Source organism: Oryza glaberrima, chromosome 4 (assembly GCF_000147395.1).
Source record: "Oryza glaberrima chromosome 4, OglaRS2, whole genome shotgun sequence".
Taxonomy (NCBI): domain Eukaryota; kingdom Viridiplantae; phylum Streptophyta; class Magnoliopsida; order Poales; family Poaceae; genus Oryza; species Oryza glaberrima.
The window spans coordinates 22,242,154-22,255,160 of NC_068329.1; the positions used below are offsets into that span (position 1 = coordinate 22,242,154).

General features: G+C 44.1%; 1 protein-coding gene across 10 annotated transcripts; it reads right to left on the minus strand.

Moving 5' to 3' along the window:
* Positions 1-5,463: 5,463 nt before the first annotated feature.
* LOC127771003 (uncharacterized) lies at positions 5,464-12,491 on the minus strand. 10 transcript variants are annotated; one of them, XM_052296789.1, is made up of 7 exons: positions 12,160-12,407; positions 11,441-11,905; positions 10,240-10,362; positions 9,157-9,233; positions 7,196-8,995; positions 6,814-7,003; positions 5,464-6,728 (listed from the first exon to the last, which is right to left on the minus strand). In XM_052296789.1, exons 3-7 carry the CDS (start codon positions 10,280-10,282, stop codon positions 6,019-6,021), a joined length of 2,820 nt encoding a protein of 939 aa, XP_052152749.1. In that variant the 5' UTR covers positions 10,283-10,362; positions 11,441-11,905; positions 12,160-12,407; the 3' UTR covers positions 5,464-6,018. The 10 variants fall into 10 exon arrangements, with proteins under 10 accessions (XP_052152749.1, XP_052152752.1, XP_052152747.1 ...); XM_052296792.1 differs by lacking the exons at positions 11,441-11,905; positions 12,160-12,407 and adding an exon at positions 12,473-12,491; XM_052296787.1 differs by lacking the exon at positions 11,441-11,905.
* Positions 12,492-13,007: the final 516 nt, after the last annotated feature.

A 13,007-nucleotide genomic window follows, 5' to 3' on the forward strand; every position in this document is an offset into this window, starting at 1 on the left:
AGCTCGCTAATCTTTTGCCGTGCTTTGGCTGCAACGACATTGGCTTTGTTTGCGACGACGGCCACGATACTTTCGTTAGCCTCGATGGCGCGCAACTTGCACTCCATGATTCCATCAGCTTTGTCTAAGATAGTTTACGACTTACGAGTTACGAGCCTTCTTCCGTTCCCATGCACGTATTATTGTTTGGCGGCCAAAATCGCAACAGGCAGTTGACTCGTATTTGCTCTAGTCCGCGGCTTTGCACGGGCAGCACTTAAAATCGTCACGAACTAGTGGATCTGCAACTCCAAGGCGCTGAATTGGTAAGCACATTGTACGATTGCTGAGCTTTATTTGGCAGAGGACAAGTGGACTCTGCTGAGTATTGATTTCGCCGCGCGTGAAACATTATGAATCAATGCGACTTTTGCGATTCGGGCCGAATCCAAATATAGGAGTAGTATTTCCAAACTCCAGCCAGTTAAATCTCCACTGAGAACATCTCTACCATGGTTTACTTCTGGTGTTTCTAAGCTTTCACCTGTCTGTGATGACGCATTTCAGAAAGTTCTCTCCTAGTACTAAATTTACGGCCCATCCAGAGATTTTTTTTTAAACTAATCGACGAGCTTCAATTTCATTGAATAGAGGAGTAAACTTTACAAAGCGAAAGGAAAGAAAACGAGCTCAGGGCCTTCGGTCCGAGCTAAATAAAAGAGAGGCAATTATAGGCCCATCCAGAGATAGGTATGCTAAGATTTTCCCATAGCTACATTCTTCTTCTGAGCTCCTTAAGGAATCAGGATTCTCATGTAGTTTTGCACAAACTGTGCTCTACCATTCTACGGACTGCCTCTGTAAAGTTCAATACAGTGGAAGATCCATGCGATCTTCAGTTCTGTGCTAGCCTAACTAGTCCATGAAAATTAAACCGATGAGAGAGCTGGGTCTAAAGGTCTTCAGGATTAGCAGACACACACATTGGAAGAAATCAGAGTACAATAATGGAAGAAACAGAATGGTTACTCCACTGAAACCATTTACCTGACGCCTCACATGCAAATAAGTTTTGCAGACAAACAGCTCTAGGAGCAGGATTTAATCCTTCATTGGCAGCATCCATGTATATGATATGGACAGTCCTTGCAATTCATCAGGAATATAACAGACAGGTGAATTCACTAATTCATAATATTTAACGAGATAGATTATGAAAATATAAGAGACTATACAAACATACAAATCTAAATTCGATCTACACATGAAAAAAACAAAAATAACAAACTTTATCTGCGTTATACCGACACTATTCACTGTCTGATTTAATTGTTTTTGTTTCTGTAGTTATAAATCAAATTTAGTCTTGCATGTATGTTTATAGATATAGATTTGTATCATCTCAATTATAATGTTACTATTTTAAAAATAATTCTATAACTATTTTAAGTTGTATGCAAATAATAGATGTCATAGTATTTAGATATAGAAAAACCCTGCCCAATAACTTCACGGAGATCACAATGCGAGACACTGTAATCTAACGAGGATCAAAACCACTCCTCTGAACAGGGAAAAGATATTGTTCCCAGTTGAAAAGCTGGTGAAAAGTTTGATTATTACAGGGCACGTAAAAACCAACCAGATAAGGCCAGAACATTGTGTAACAACCAGGTAAGGTCAGAAGTCTAAAATATGTGCCCCAATGCCCACTCATCAAAGTAGGAAAATTAATGGTGCCACAATGCTTTTCTCAAATCAATATCGCTGCTCCTGCCCCATTGACCGATGCCTATTTAACATTTAAACTGATAGTGCTGCACCTTGAAAAGAGAAAGATGACGTCCAGATTAGAAAAATCTCAAGCCTGGAGAACGTCCAGTGCTGACAAGAGCTCAAAGTTGCCATATTGTTGCACTAGACAAACGATTCGGGCCCAAGCCGCTGCCTAGTGCGCGCTCTTCCTCGCCGCCGCAATTGCTTCCTATGGATTACCGTTGCACTGGTATTGAAATACCGATTGACAACTGCTCCAAATAATCTAGGACAAACACTGACAACGACAAGGCCGTCCAACACTTCACACACAATCTGTGGTCTGATATGCTTCCAATTTCAACAACAGATGCTGAGATGTCTCGAAGAAGGAGGAGAGAGGAGCAAGAGAGGACCAGGATGCGGTGGCGCTCCAGCGAGGGACGGCGTGAGTGAAGTGGTCCCGGCGTTCTTGCTACCAACGGAACGGGTCGGAGTTTTAAACTCCGAACGCCCTAGGCCTCTTACAACCGTCCGATCACATTCGGGCGGCCAAGATTGAGTAGCAGACATGCCTCCCTCCCTACCGCCTACCGGCTGGCCCAACACTCGACGCGGCGAAATCTAGACCGCACGGACCTCATCGAATAGCGATCATCGATAAGATGACCCGGGGGGTTCGGAGCTGAAAACGAAGAGGAAAAATTTTGCCAAAAATGCGGAGTAGAATTCGTTGATTCTCGGATGTGAAGATATCAAATGGGATACATCAAACTCGCATGTCCCGTGATCCAGCCAGGTTCTATTGATCATGTCTCCTTCTCAACAGTTGTACCTTGTCTTGGGTCTTTGGCTTTACTATCACCGGAAAAATCAAAGTCTCGGACTTCAGAGTTTGAAACTCTGAATGTATCTCGACTCTGATCACTTGTTGGGCCATCGTAATGGAAGCTGGGCTTTGACTTGCAATTCAGGCCCAACTCGGCCCCGTGCGCTCTCTTCCTCACCGGCGCAATCTCTCCTTCCAACCTCGCTGCGGCTCAGCCACGTCGACTTCGGAATCGCCGGCGTCTCGCCGTGACGCCGTCTCGTCTTCACCGGAAACTTCGCGTGCGCAGGTGCGCTGCCACTGGTCGTCGTCTAGCTGGTGCATCCATCTATTCTCTGCTCCTTTTCCTTCGTTTCCTTCCCTGCTTGCAGTGCCGCTAGCTACGTGGTTCTATCTTGGTAGTGATGAAGACTTTTTTTTTTTAAAAAAAAGAAGGCAATAATTTCTCCTTGTATATTTATAAAGGAGTTACAGGGAAATATTTACAGGCGGGGAGTTTAGGTCATTCCCGGACCACAGCGTTTAGCGTGGAAGACAGTTGGAAAATGTGTGGTGGAGTTGCTGCCCAAATCTCTGCAGTTAAGAGTTTCTGAAGATGATGGAAGCTTTATGTCAAAAGAAAAAATAGATGACGGAAGCTGGATTCGGAATGTTGTAATTTGCAAGAGCTCGAAGTATCTCCATCTAAAAACCATCTGCAACCATCTAGCTCAACTTAAGTGTATATGTCCTCCTGCTGCAGATTTGTGGACGAAGGGGAGTAGATAGATATGTGTGGTTAGGGTAACAGAACAAAAGAAACTCCTGCTTTGGGCCAAAGAAAAATATATATAAATTCTAGAGTTTGAATCCTATGGGAAAATCTATGACAACACTGACAATATCATCCAACACTTCACACACTGTGATCTGATCTGTTTCCAATTTCAACAACAAATGCTGAGATGCCCTGAGGAAGGAGGAGAGAGGAGCAAGAGACGATAAGGATGCCGCGGCGCTCTAGTGAGGGACGGCATGAAGCGGTGCGGGCGTTCTTGATACCAACGGGAGGGGCCCGAGTTTAAAACTCCAAACCCCAGGGACTCTGGTGGCCGTTCGATCAGGTGCGTGCGGTCAAGATTGAACAGTGCCTCCGTACTCGACTCGCCAAAAGACTGGCCCAAGAAAGAAGCATCCACGAAATCTAGGCCGCACAGACCTCATCAAATGGTGATCAGAGACCCAGAGGGGTTCGGAACTTTAAATACCGAACCCCTCCGGGCTATTTGATCACTTGCAAATCCAACCCAAAGCCGCCGCCTTCTGCGCTCACTTCCTCAGCCATGTCGAGTTCGTGATTGTCTCCGGCGTCTCGTCTTTCACTGGAAACTTTGCATACTCGCGCTGTCCCCGGCCATCGTCTACAAAAAGTCCGTTGAATTTTTTTTTTTTGGAAATAGGCAAGATGCACTTTTTTTCTATTAAGAGAAATAAAATTATTTACAAGTCGAGGGCTGAAAAAAAAAATGAAAGGTGAAAGGTACTGGAAGTGGGCAAAGCTTCGAAAGCCTATTCTCGTGACATTGATTGGACAGGAGCTGAAGTGTCACCTGCTCGGCCATCCCTTTGGCAACATCTAACTAGCTTCTTGGCTTTTGATGGAACACCTGATTATTCAGCGCCTTCCAAATTGTCCAGGCTATGAGCGTTGCAACGGCGTCGAATCCTCACCGAAGAGGCTTGCAAACTTTCTTCTGGTTGTTGCAGAGCCAAAGATGAAAGGATTCATCAACATGCAGTTAGGCTGCCCAATCGCTTTGAGCACACACCACTAAAGTTGCCTGAATTCTGGACATGCGACTAATAAATGATTGATGGAATAACCTATTTTAGAGGTTTTTGTGTGTGTGTGTGTGTGTTGGGGGGAGGGGGGATGAGTTTGTGGACTCGCCTTGTGTTATCATTTCCCACTCTTTTAATGTCAAGCACTGTTCTTTTTCATGTGTATCATCCAAACGATAGTTTTGATGTTCTCATTGTTAATTTTTATATGAATTACATAGGCATGATATTCTATTCCTGGACATTTGGGATAAGGCCAAGTGTGCAATTCCTAATCAGACAGGGCCAGAATGTTTAACAAAGATAAGGTCAGGAGTCTAAATTACTTGCCCCCATGCCTGATCATTGATAAAGTAAAAAAAAAAAACTTAATGCTTTTTCTTCACCCAATATTGGTGTTACTGCCCCAATGGACAATTCCTACTTAAACAGTTAAACTAATACTGCTGCACCTTGATATGAGAAAGATGCCACCCAGATTAGAAAATCTTTGACCTGGAGAATGTCCAGAGCTGACAAGACCTGCTAATCACCTTTGTTTTTGTTCAAGTTGTCATCTTGTTGCATTTTTTCGATGATGGAAGCTTTATTAAAACTCAGTCAAATACACCAAGATGATACATTCCAACTGAGCTCACTCCTGGCCTCTGCATGAAATGCACACAGCCACAAAACATGATCTAACTAGATCCTCAACACAAAACAAATAAATTAGTGACTATCAAGCCGTAGACTAGATCGCCACACATGTTCCAGGGTAAAAAAAAACTCCTGTGCCACCTGATCCAAACGACGCGATACCACCATAACAGTATCATGAAGACCCGGTTTGTGGAGGACAGACCAGGTGCATAGCCACCGGGTGACTAAAGCAATAATCTATAAAGGAGAAGACACCGTCTTGTTGTTAAAAAATTACCCCGTTTCTGCTTAGCCAAATGGACCAACAAAGAGCTGTTGCACCCATCAAAAGCAGATTTCTCATATCCTTAGGAACACATGTAAGCCAATGCCCAAACATATAATTAACATCTTGAGGAGGTTGTAAGTTATAAACCATATGAATAACGGACCAAATCAAACGAGTAACATGACATTGGAAGAACAAATGTTGGATGGTTTCGCCCTTAGACAGAAGCAACATTTCTTATTAACATCTTGTTGCATTATACAATTCATTCTTGATTGGGACATTAAGATGCCCTCGTTTCAATTTTATATTCAGACGTTCAGATTGACGAATTTGACATAGAGCTCAAGACACCAGGATGCTGCCAACTGGCGCCGGAATGCATTATATAATACTCTTTGCAGCATATGGTCATATGGAGCAGTGTTCTGCTGCACCTCAAAGTCAAACACACACGGCCACTAAAAGTTAGTATTTCGCTTCCCAAAAAGCTACAATACTACTGACACCATATGCTATTGTTAGACTTCTGACTAACACAATTTGACCAGTAGGACATCTACAGAGTAAAGAACTGCACGATTTTGGCCAATCTGAGCTGTAGGTATAAGCAGAAGCAAGAGTAAGCAACTACATGGACTTATATACAATCTATGAAGCTGCTGAGGAATTCTTTCAGCACAACAAAATTCAAGGCAAGTGCTCATATGAAAGAAATTGCTTCCTACAGATTTGCTACTGGCATTGAAATGCCATGCTCTGAACAACAAATTGACAGATGCTCCACAGAATCTGTGACAATGTCCTCCAACACTTCACTGGCAATCTGCTCAGTGATCTCATCTGTTTCCATTGTCAATAGCTTAATCCAACCCTTCCCTTCCACCTCCTCCTGCATAATTCTTTCCAAGATTATTCCAGCATTGTCGTCCTTGTTTGCCGCAAAGCTCCCATCTCCATAAAGCCAATCGCTCACGATGTTCCATACTTCTTCACCCAAGGTTTCAGATAGTTTCTCCCTCCATGTTCTTAAGCATTCTCTACTCCATGGATAGCTGCATAGTAACGTATCCTGGCCAATCTCAACCAAGGCCATATTTACACAATCGAAAATGAGCTTTTGGTGTGACCTTCGCTCCCTCGATTTAGCATCCTCCTCCTTGCGATCCAAGAACTTGTCACACAATGCAGGATCAAGGGGGGATTCAGGCAGGTACCACCCTGTGAAGACCATACTTAACTGCAGATGGCATAATCCAGCAGATGATACTATCTCTTGTACAAGAGAGTAACATTTTAGTTCATCATAATCATAATCGGCATCATCTACATTGGAATGCTTTAGGCCACCTAGCAACGGAGAACCTGAGTTGGTATCTTCCCATGAAAATGAGCGGGCAACAGAATCGATAGCAGGGCATCGTAAGGCAACCCCTAAAGACATAGAGAACATGTAGTTAGTACATAATATAAGACAGCAATGGCAAGCTCAAGGGTCAGAACAGGTGACAAAACTTACTCTCGGTGCAGGAAGTTCTTCTTGAAGATTCAGGTTCATTACTGTTGCTATCTTCAAAAACCGTGTCAAGAATTGAAGTAGGACTAGTCTCATCGTGGATAGATTTTAGATCACCATTTGATTTTACTTCATCGACATCTCCACTTACACAGTCAGAAGATACAGGTACTTCTATGGAACCAGAATCCTGCTACATGTCTCTTATTAGTTACTGAGAGTAAGAAAACTGGAGTACAAAGCAGTATTCTTTTGTAGGAACTCGGGAAGAGATAATCAAAGAGCTTCACAAGGCCATGGTGGAAAAGGAGAATCCGGTAGACCAATGCATTGATAATTAAAAAAAACTAGTAAGGCATGAATATAATTTGAGATAAGTGCGTACTTTTGTAGAACAGGGAGCATGATTGGTGGAATTATCAGCTTCATCCTTGCAAAAAGCCATTTGTTCATCAGGACCAAGATTGTGATCAGACTGCGGCACCATGTGCCCGATACATCCAAATATCTCGCCTGAGCTATCAGATGAGAGGGAAGTTTTCTCTTTTGTTGGCCTTTTATTGCCTGGGAAGAAAAAACTTGATATTTTCCCCGTGAAAGATAATTTTGCTCTACCTGACTTTGTAAACACCTTCGGAGTCCCTTCAGAATTTGCAGATTGAGCATTCACTGCTACGTTGTCAAATATAGATGAAGACACTGGGACAGATTTTGATTTTGCTAAATTCCTTGGAGAGCTCTTCCCATTTTCATCGTACTCTCTTAAAGTAGATTTGCATGCATCTTTCATGGCCAACTCATTTCCTGTGCCACTTGACCGGTTGCTTGAAACAGAAATTATCCCAGCAACAGCTTCTTCTTTCTTAGCTACTTGAAGGGAGAGCATCTCACCCAAGGTGGTTGAGCTCCTTCGCAAAGGTACTTGTTCTTGATTGATCTCATTGTATGATACCATTGCCCATCTCTCTGAAAGCCGTTTTTTGGCTTCCCTGATCACAGATGACTCAGGTGAATGTGAATGGGCCCTGCTAAAAGTAGAGGCTGAGTGAGGACTGTTGTGTCTTCTGATGTAATCCCATGAATGTCGCGACATTGGACTGACTGCATCTGAGTCACTTGGGCTACCTCCATCAATGTAGTCAACTTCTGACCCACTGAAAGAGCTTTCATCTCCACCATACCCATTTGAATATGTGGATGATATCAGGGATTCGTCCCGCCGATGACGACTCTCTGGCATGTGCTGAACCGAACCATGCAGTAATTCCCTAGATCCTAGGATGGATGCATCATCTTGTAAACCTCCATGGAAGTCGATCCGCCGAGTTTGTTCAGATGGAGCTGCTCGGGCAGTTAGCCTGGCTCCTGTTCTATTAGGCTTCCCAGGGCTAGGCTTTAGGACCACTATCCTAGTTGACTTGGAGAAGTTGTCATCTGCTGAGTAAGATCTCTGGTGAGTCTTTCCCATCACAAGTTCATTTTCTTCATTAATAACTTGGTGTGTTCTGGTTTCTCTTATTCCATTGTTCTCAACAGATTTGATTGGCTTCAACACTGTAATACGCTTCGTCGGAGGCGGTGCAGGCGTTGTGTCAAGTCCATCGAGTTGCTTCAAGAAAGCAGGGCTTGGTTCTTCAAGAAACTTCAGAAACAACTCCCTGTTTGAACTTAGAACCTCAAGAGCTTCTTGAAACTGCTTTGAATGGATGAGATTCTCATTTGTGGCAAGGCGTTTTGCTTCCATGAACTTCTGTCGAACAGCTTCGATCCTAGTGTCACTCTTGTTCCCAGAAGATCTTTCCCAAGGAAAATTTTGCCCCAGAATATGATGTCTCTTTAATGGATCTTCAGAGACTTCGTACACATCCTTAAATTCAACTGTCTCTTTGGGGCCTATGTGTATGTTTGGTGTTGTCCTGCTGTAATGCTGCTCTTGCTGTTGTTGGGGCCTGTTTGTTGTTGCCAAATTATCAAGTGAATGACTTCTCCGCAAATTTCTTCTAGAAGATTGTAATGCTGGTTCTTTAGCAGGTAGATCGTCATCAAGCCCCATTAGTCTGGCAACGACACTAGGTGGCTTCCTCTTTGATTCCACTCCTTTGGACATCTCCATTGCTACTAATCTGTTCATTGGAGATATGGTTGATTTGTTGCTTGAAGAATTCCTAGTACTAGCTACTACCTGCTGCAATGAATACTATATTAGAAAAAAAAATGAAGACATACTTTCTGAAATTTACAAAATTGTGTAAGTGCTGTCCAGATATATATTTAGAAGGACAATCTGACACCTACGATAAATTGAAATTGCATATGCTAGAATAGGGCAAATGACATGATACTCACTAATTTGTCCTCTACACAACCTATTTTGGGATCAACAGTTCTATTGACATCTTGCCGGCTTTTATGAACTCGAGAGCCTGAAAGATGCAAGCTGAACAATTAACATTAGGCAGAAAACACTTATGTCTATCAATACAAACTAACAAATAAAGAACACAGTCAGTTTGATTTTTAAGGTCAGTGTCTTGCAACAAAAATAGCAAGAGCTCTTTTGAATTATTTTCAAATCCAAGAAGAGGAAAACATCCAGAAAGAAAAGACAAATGTGTCATCATCTACAAACAATCAAACATGACTGTTGGAGGCATGCCATGAAGCCCTTTGGCCGGACCTGCCGAAACCATAGTACCAGTAAGGATTCAAGCCAAAGACGTCAAGACCATTCAGGCAAAGCCCTATGGAGAACGCCATAAGCGAAGATGGCGAAGGCTGGAAAGCCGCGTCGGTACTCCGAAAGTAAAGGCATCTCGGGCGAAGGCATCTCGGGCGAACTACAAAGACTTCGCTATGACGAGTTCGGCATCAAGGAGGCCCAACAGGCCTCTCCCAGCCTTTTAGGCCCATTTGCCATAGACCAGGCCCAGCCTATCAGCCCATTAAAGGCCCATATGTGCAAATGACACTGCATACCCATGTAAATGTCCCTTTCATAAGGGCAACCATGTAAAATCCCCTGTAACCCTAAACCCTAGAAGGTGCAAGCTTGTGCTAAGGCTATAAATAAACCTCTAGGGCCATGTAATGGGGGGATCCCCAAAAAATTTTACGAATCAATACAATTGCTTTTACATTCCAACTACTGTTGAGAGAACCACGCCTTTCGACGTGGCACAGTTGTCCATTCGACAACAATGACATTGTCTAAAGGGAGACCACCATCTAACATTATGCAAATGAATCATTATTCAAACAATGCCAATGCCATCTAGCCCGTCTATCTCAAGTAACTCTAAAGTATAAATTCATATGCATTATGAAAGCAAAATCAGGAGTTGCCGACCCGGCGAAAAAAAGCAAAATCAGGAGTTGCAGATCACTTGCTTAAGCAGCACTTCAAAGAAAAAGTGGAAGAAATTTTTGTACCATCTCTGTGAGTTCTATCAGTTAGCACATTTTTGCTGGTCATCCCGGTACTCAGGTCAAACAAATTGATCACTGCCTTCTTATTACAAAGGAAGCCTCAGAGGATAACAACATTGATGAATCCTGAAAAGACAGTTATGACAAGAAATTCATTCAAATGGAACAGCGAGTATGGAACATTACAAAACCAACCTTGTACCCGTGATCCAAAAGCTGATGTAGCCAATTAAATCACAATAGAATTACAGGTAGCTGGTAAGAAACTGGCGAGCGAACAACCTAGTGCAGCAAAGCATATAATGCTCTCTTGCAAAGCCCTCAGTATTGAACCCTTAAATTTGAAACTGTGGGTATGGGCCATATAAGGTCAGACGAGCTTACTAATTTACTGTACACTGTAGCAAGATGCTGTCCTTCCAGGAAAACATCAACACACACATGCAAAGGCTGGATTTTTGCAGGCATTAGTAGGCCCAATTTGATGCAAGGAGAGTACAGTTCATGGCCCTGTTCTATTTAAAACCAAAAGAAAAGGAGAATGGCACGTCCGACGAAAAGATACGATGGGGACTGAGCAACACCAGGCAAGATGAAAAAGTAGAATGTGGTATAGTAGCAGCCAACAGGAGGTAAACATAAAAGCAGATGCACTATTCCAATTGGATGGAGAGGATTACAAATCCATGATTACCATCAAAAGGAATCTTTGCAGTAACAAAGGCTTTTAAAGGCTGCACTTTCCTCAGTCAGATAGTTCAGCTATCATGAACAAAACAAGTGCACAGCTCCACAGCTGGCAGGAGAGAGAAGGCCAAAGAAGCACGGCTTTCTACTCCATGGAAATCAAAATTCGAGCTGTTAACTTCAAGCTCATCTAGTTTCAAGAATTCAGAATTCAAAAGAACAAAATAAGAAACATATAATAGAAAACTATCCAGAGCAACGAGATCGTACGGGCTGGACCTCAAAGGGAATCTTGCAGTTTTCATCAGAACATCGGTAGAATGAAAAGAAGAGGACGCCAGGTATTCCTGATGGCAGATTAGCAGGGGGAGAGGAGGAGAAGTATAACGACAACGTAGAAAGGAATGAGAAGAACGAGACGTAACGTACGCCCTGAACCCCAAACGATCCCTGAAACCGAAAGCAAAAGACAGAAAAAATAAAAAAAAATAAAAGAGGAAATCTGATGAGCTCTTACTAAAGCTGCGGTTTTCGCAGCGGAGAACAAGAAGCACCAAGAACTCGAAGCTTTCCACGCGGAATAGGGCCGAATTCCAATCCGTGTGAAATCGAGACGAGCTGAGCGAAACCAGAACGCTCGTCACTACGCAAGCAGGAGCTCAGTGACGGACGGATGGCGGTGGTACGCATGAGATGGCAATATGGCATCTTGCAGCCAAACCGACCAAGCATTTAAAGTGTAAAGGCTCTGCATCCTTTGCTCTGCTCATCATCAGAGAGGGCAGCATTGCGAGCAATAAATTCTCGGGCGCGGGAGCGGAAAGGGACGGGAGGGGAGGAACTGCAGAGAAAAGGCGCCGCCTTTACGCCATCATCGATGGGAATTTCGGTCCGAGGGATATCACATAAACCCGAGCTCAGATCTTCACGCGCGCCCCTCCCGCACGGCCACCGGGATTTCCACGAACACACACCACCTCGCCTAAAGAAAAAAAAAAGGAAAGAAAAAATCGCCCGGATCAAATGCCGCACGCAATGGGTGGTCGAGGACAACCATCATCAGGGTTTTGCGGAGCGGAGCTGAAACGAGAAGAAATGAAAAGAGGAAGATCTAACGGAGAAGGCAAGAAAAACGAAAAACATCGGATAGGAGGCACGCAACTCATCCATCATCCGTGCATTAATTCCGGGAATGGTGGGAGAGAGAAAAAAGGATGGGAATCGGGAGGCGCGCACCTATGGCGATGCGGGCGGATGGCGAGCGTTCGCCCGCCGGCGGCGAGCGCGGGGGTGGGCGGGCGCTACGCGACGGCGGCGGTGTGGGGAGGTTGGTTGGTTGGTTTGGTTGGTGTTGGTGGGATGATTTAACCCCGACCCGCCTTAGTGAAACTGTGCGTGTTCTTGTTTGCTCTTGACCTTCTCACGCAGTCACGCGTTCCATCCATCCACCGCCACTCCGCGCGTGGGTTGCGTGCGTGCGTGCGTGCAAGAGAGAAAAAAAAGAAAGTGGACATGGGATGATGAGAAGTGGGGGAGTAATTAACTGAACTGAAAAGAACGGGAAGCAGCGGCGGCTGCACAACACGCCATGTGTGTTCCTTCTTTCTTAGGCTAATCCGTGGCACTGCTACCTTCCAGTCGTAGTAGTAGTACGGAGTAGGAGTACCGTGTAAATGTGCAGAGATTTATTCATTTGTTGGACGCTTGTACGCGTGGTTTTCTTTACGGAGGAGAACCGAAGTTTCTCTGTTTTGTGACAGGGAAGGCAAACCGAGATTCAATTTCAAAAGTCCCACATAATAACACGGCCGCTATTTATTGGAGCTTTGGAAAACAAGCATCTCGGTAATCCGTAGTCAAGTCGTAACGCACCAACTGTTCGTACAGGCGTGACGTAAAGCACGTTGACCGCGAACAGATTGATCCATCGGACTGCTTTCTCTGGACCGGCAGTTACAGTAACTCTTCGCTCGTTGCACCCTCCCTTTCGAGTTTTGACACATTGCAAGCGATTTACACCGTTGATCAGACGGGCCTCAACGGGCGTTTGTTTGGTTTTCGTCCTACCCTCGGCTCTGGCCTCT

What these genes read in the sequence shown, in the direction of transcription:
- LOC127771003 (XM_052296792.1), bottom strand. Translation starts at nt 10,282, where the DNA reads ATGACCAGCAAAAATGTGCTAACTGATAGAACTCACAGAGATG. An exon ending in ATGCTCCCTGTTCTACAAAA is followed by an intron (nt 7,004 to 7,195) that starts GTACGCACTTAT and finishes AGAGACATGTAG; the next exon opens with CAGGATTCTGGTTCCATAGA. An exon ending in AAGAACTTCCTGCACCGAGA is followed by an intron (nt 6,729 to 6,813) that starts GTAAGTTTTGTC and finishes CTATGTCTTTAG; the next exon opens with GGGTTGCCTTACGATGCCCT.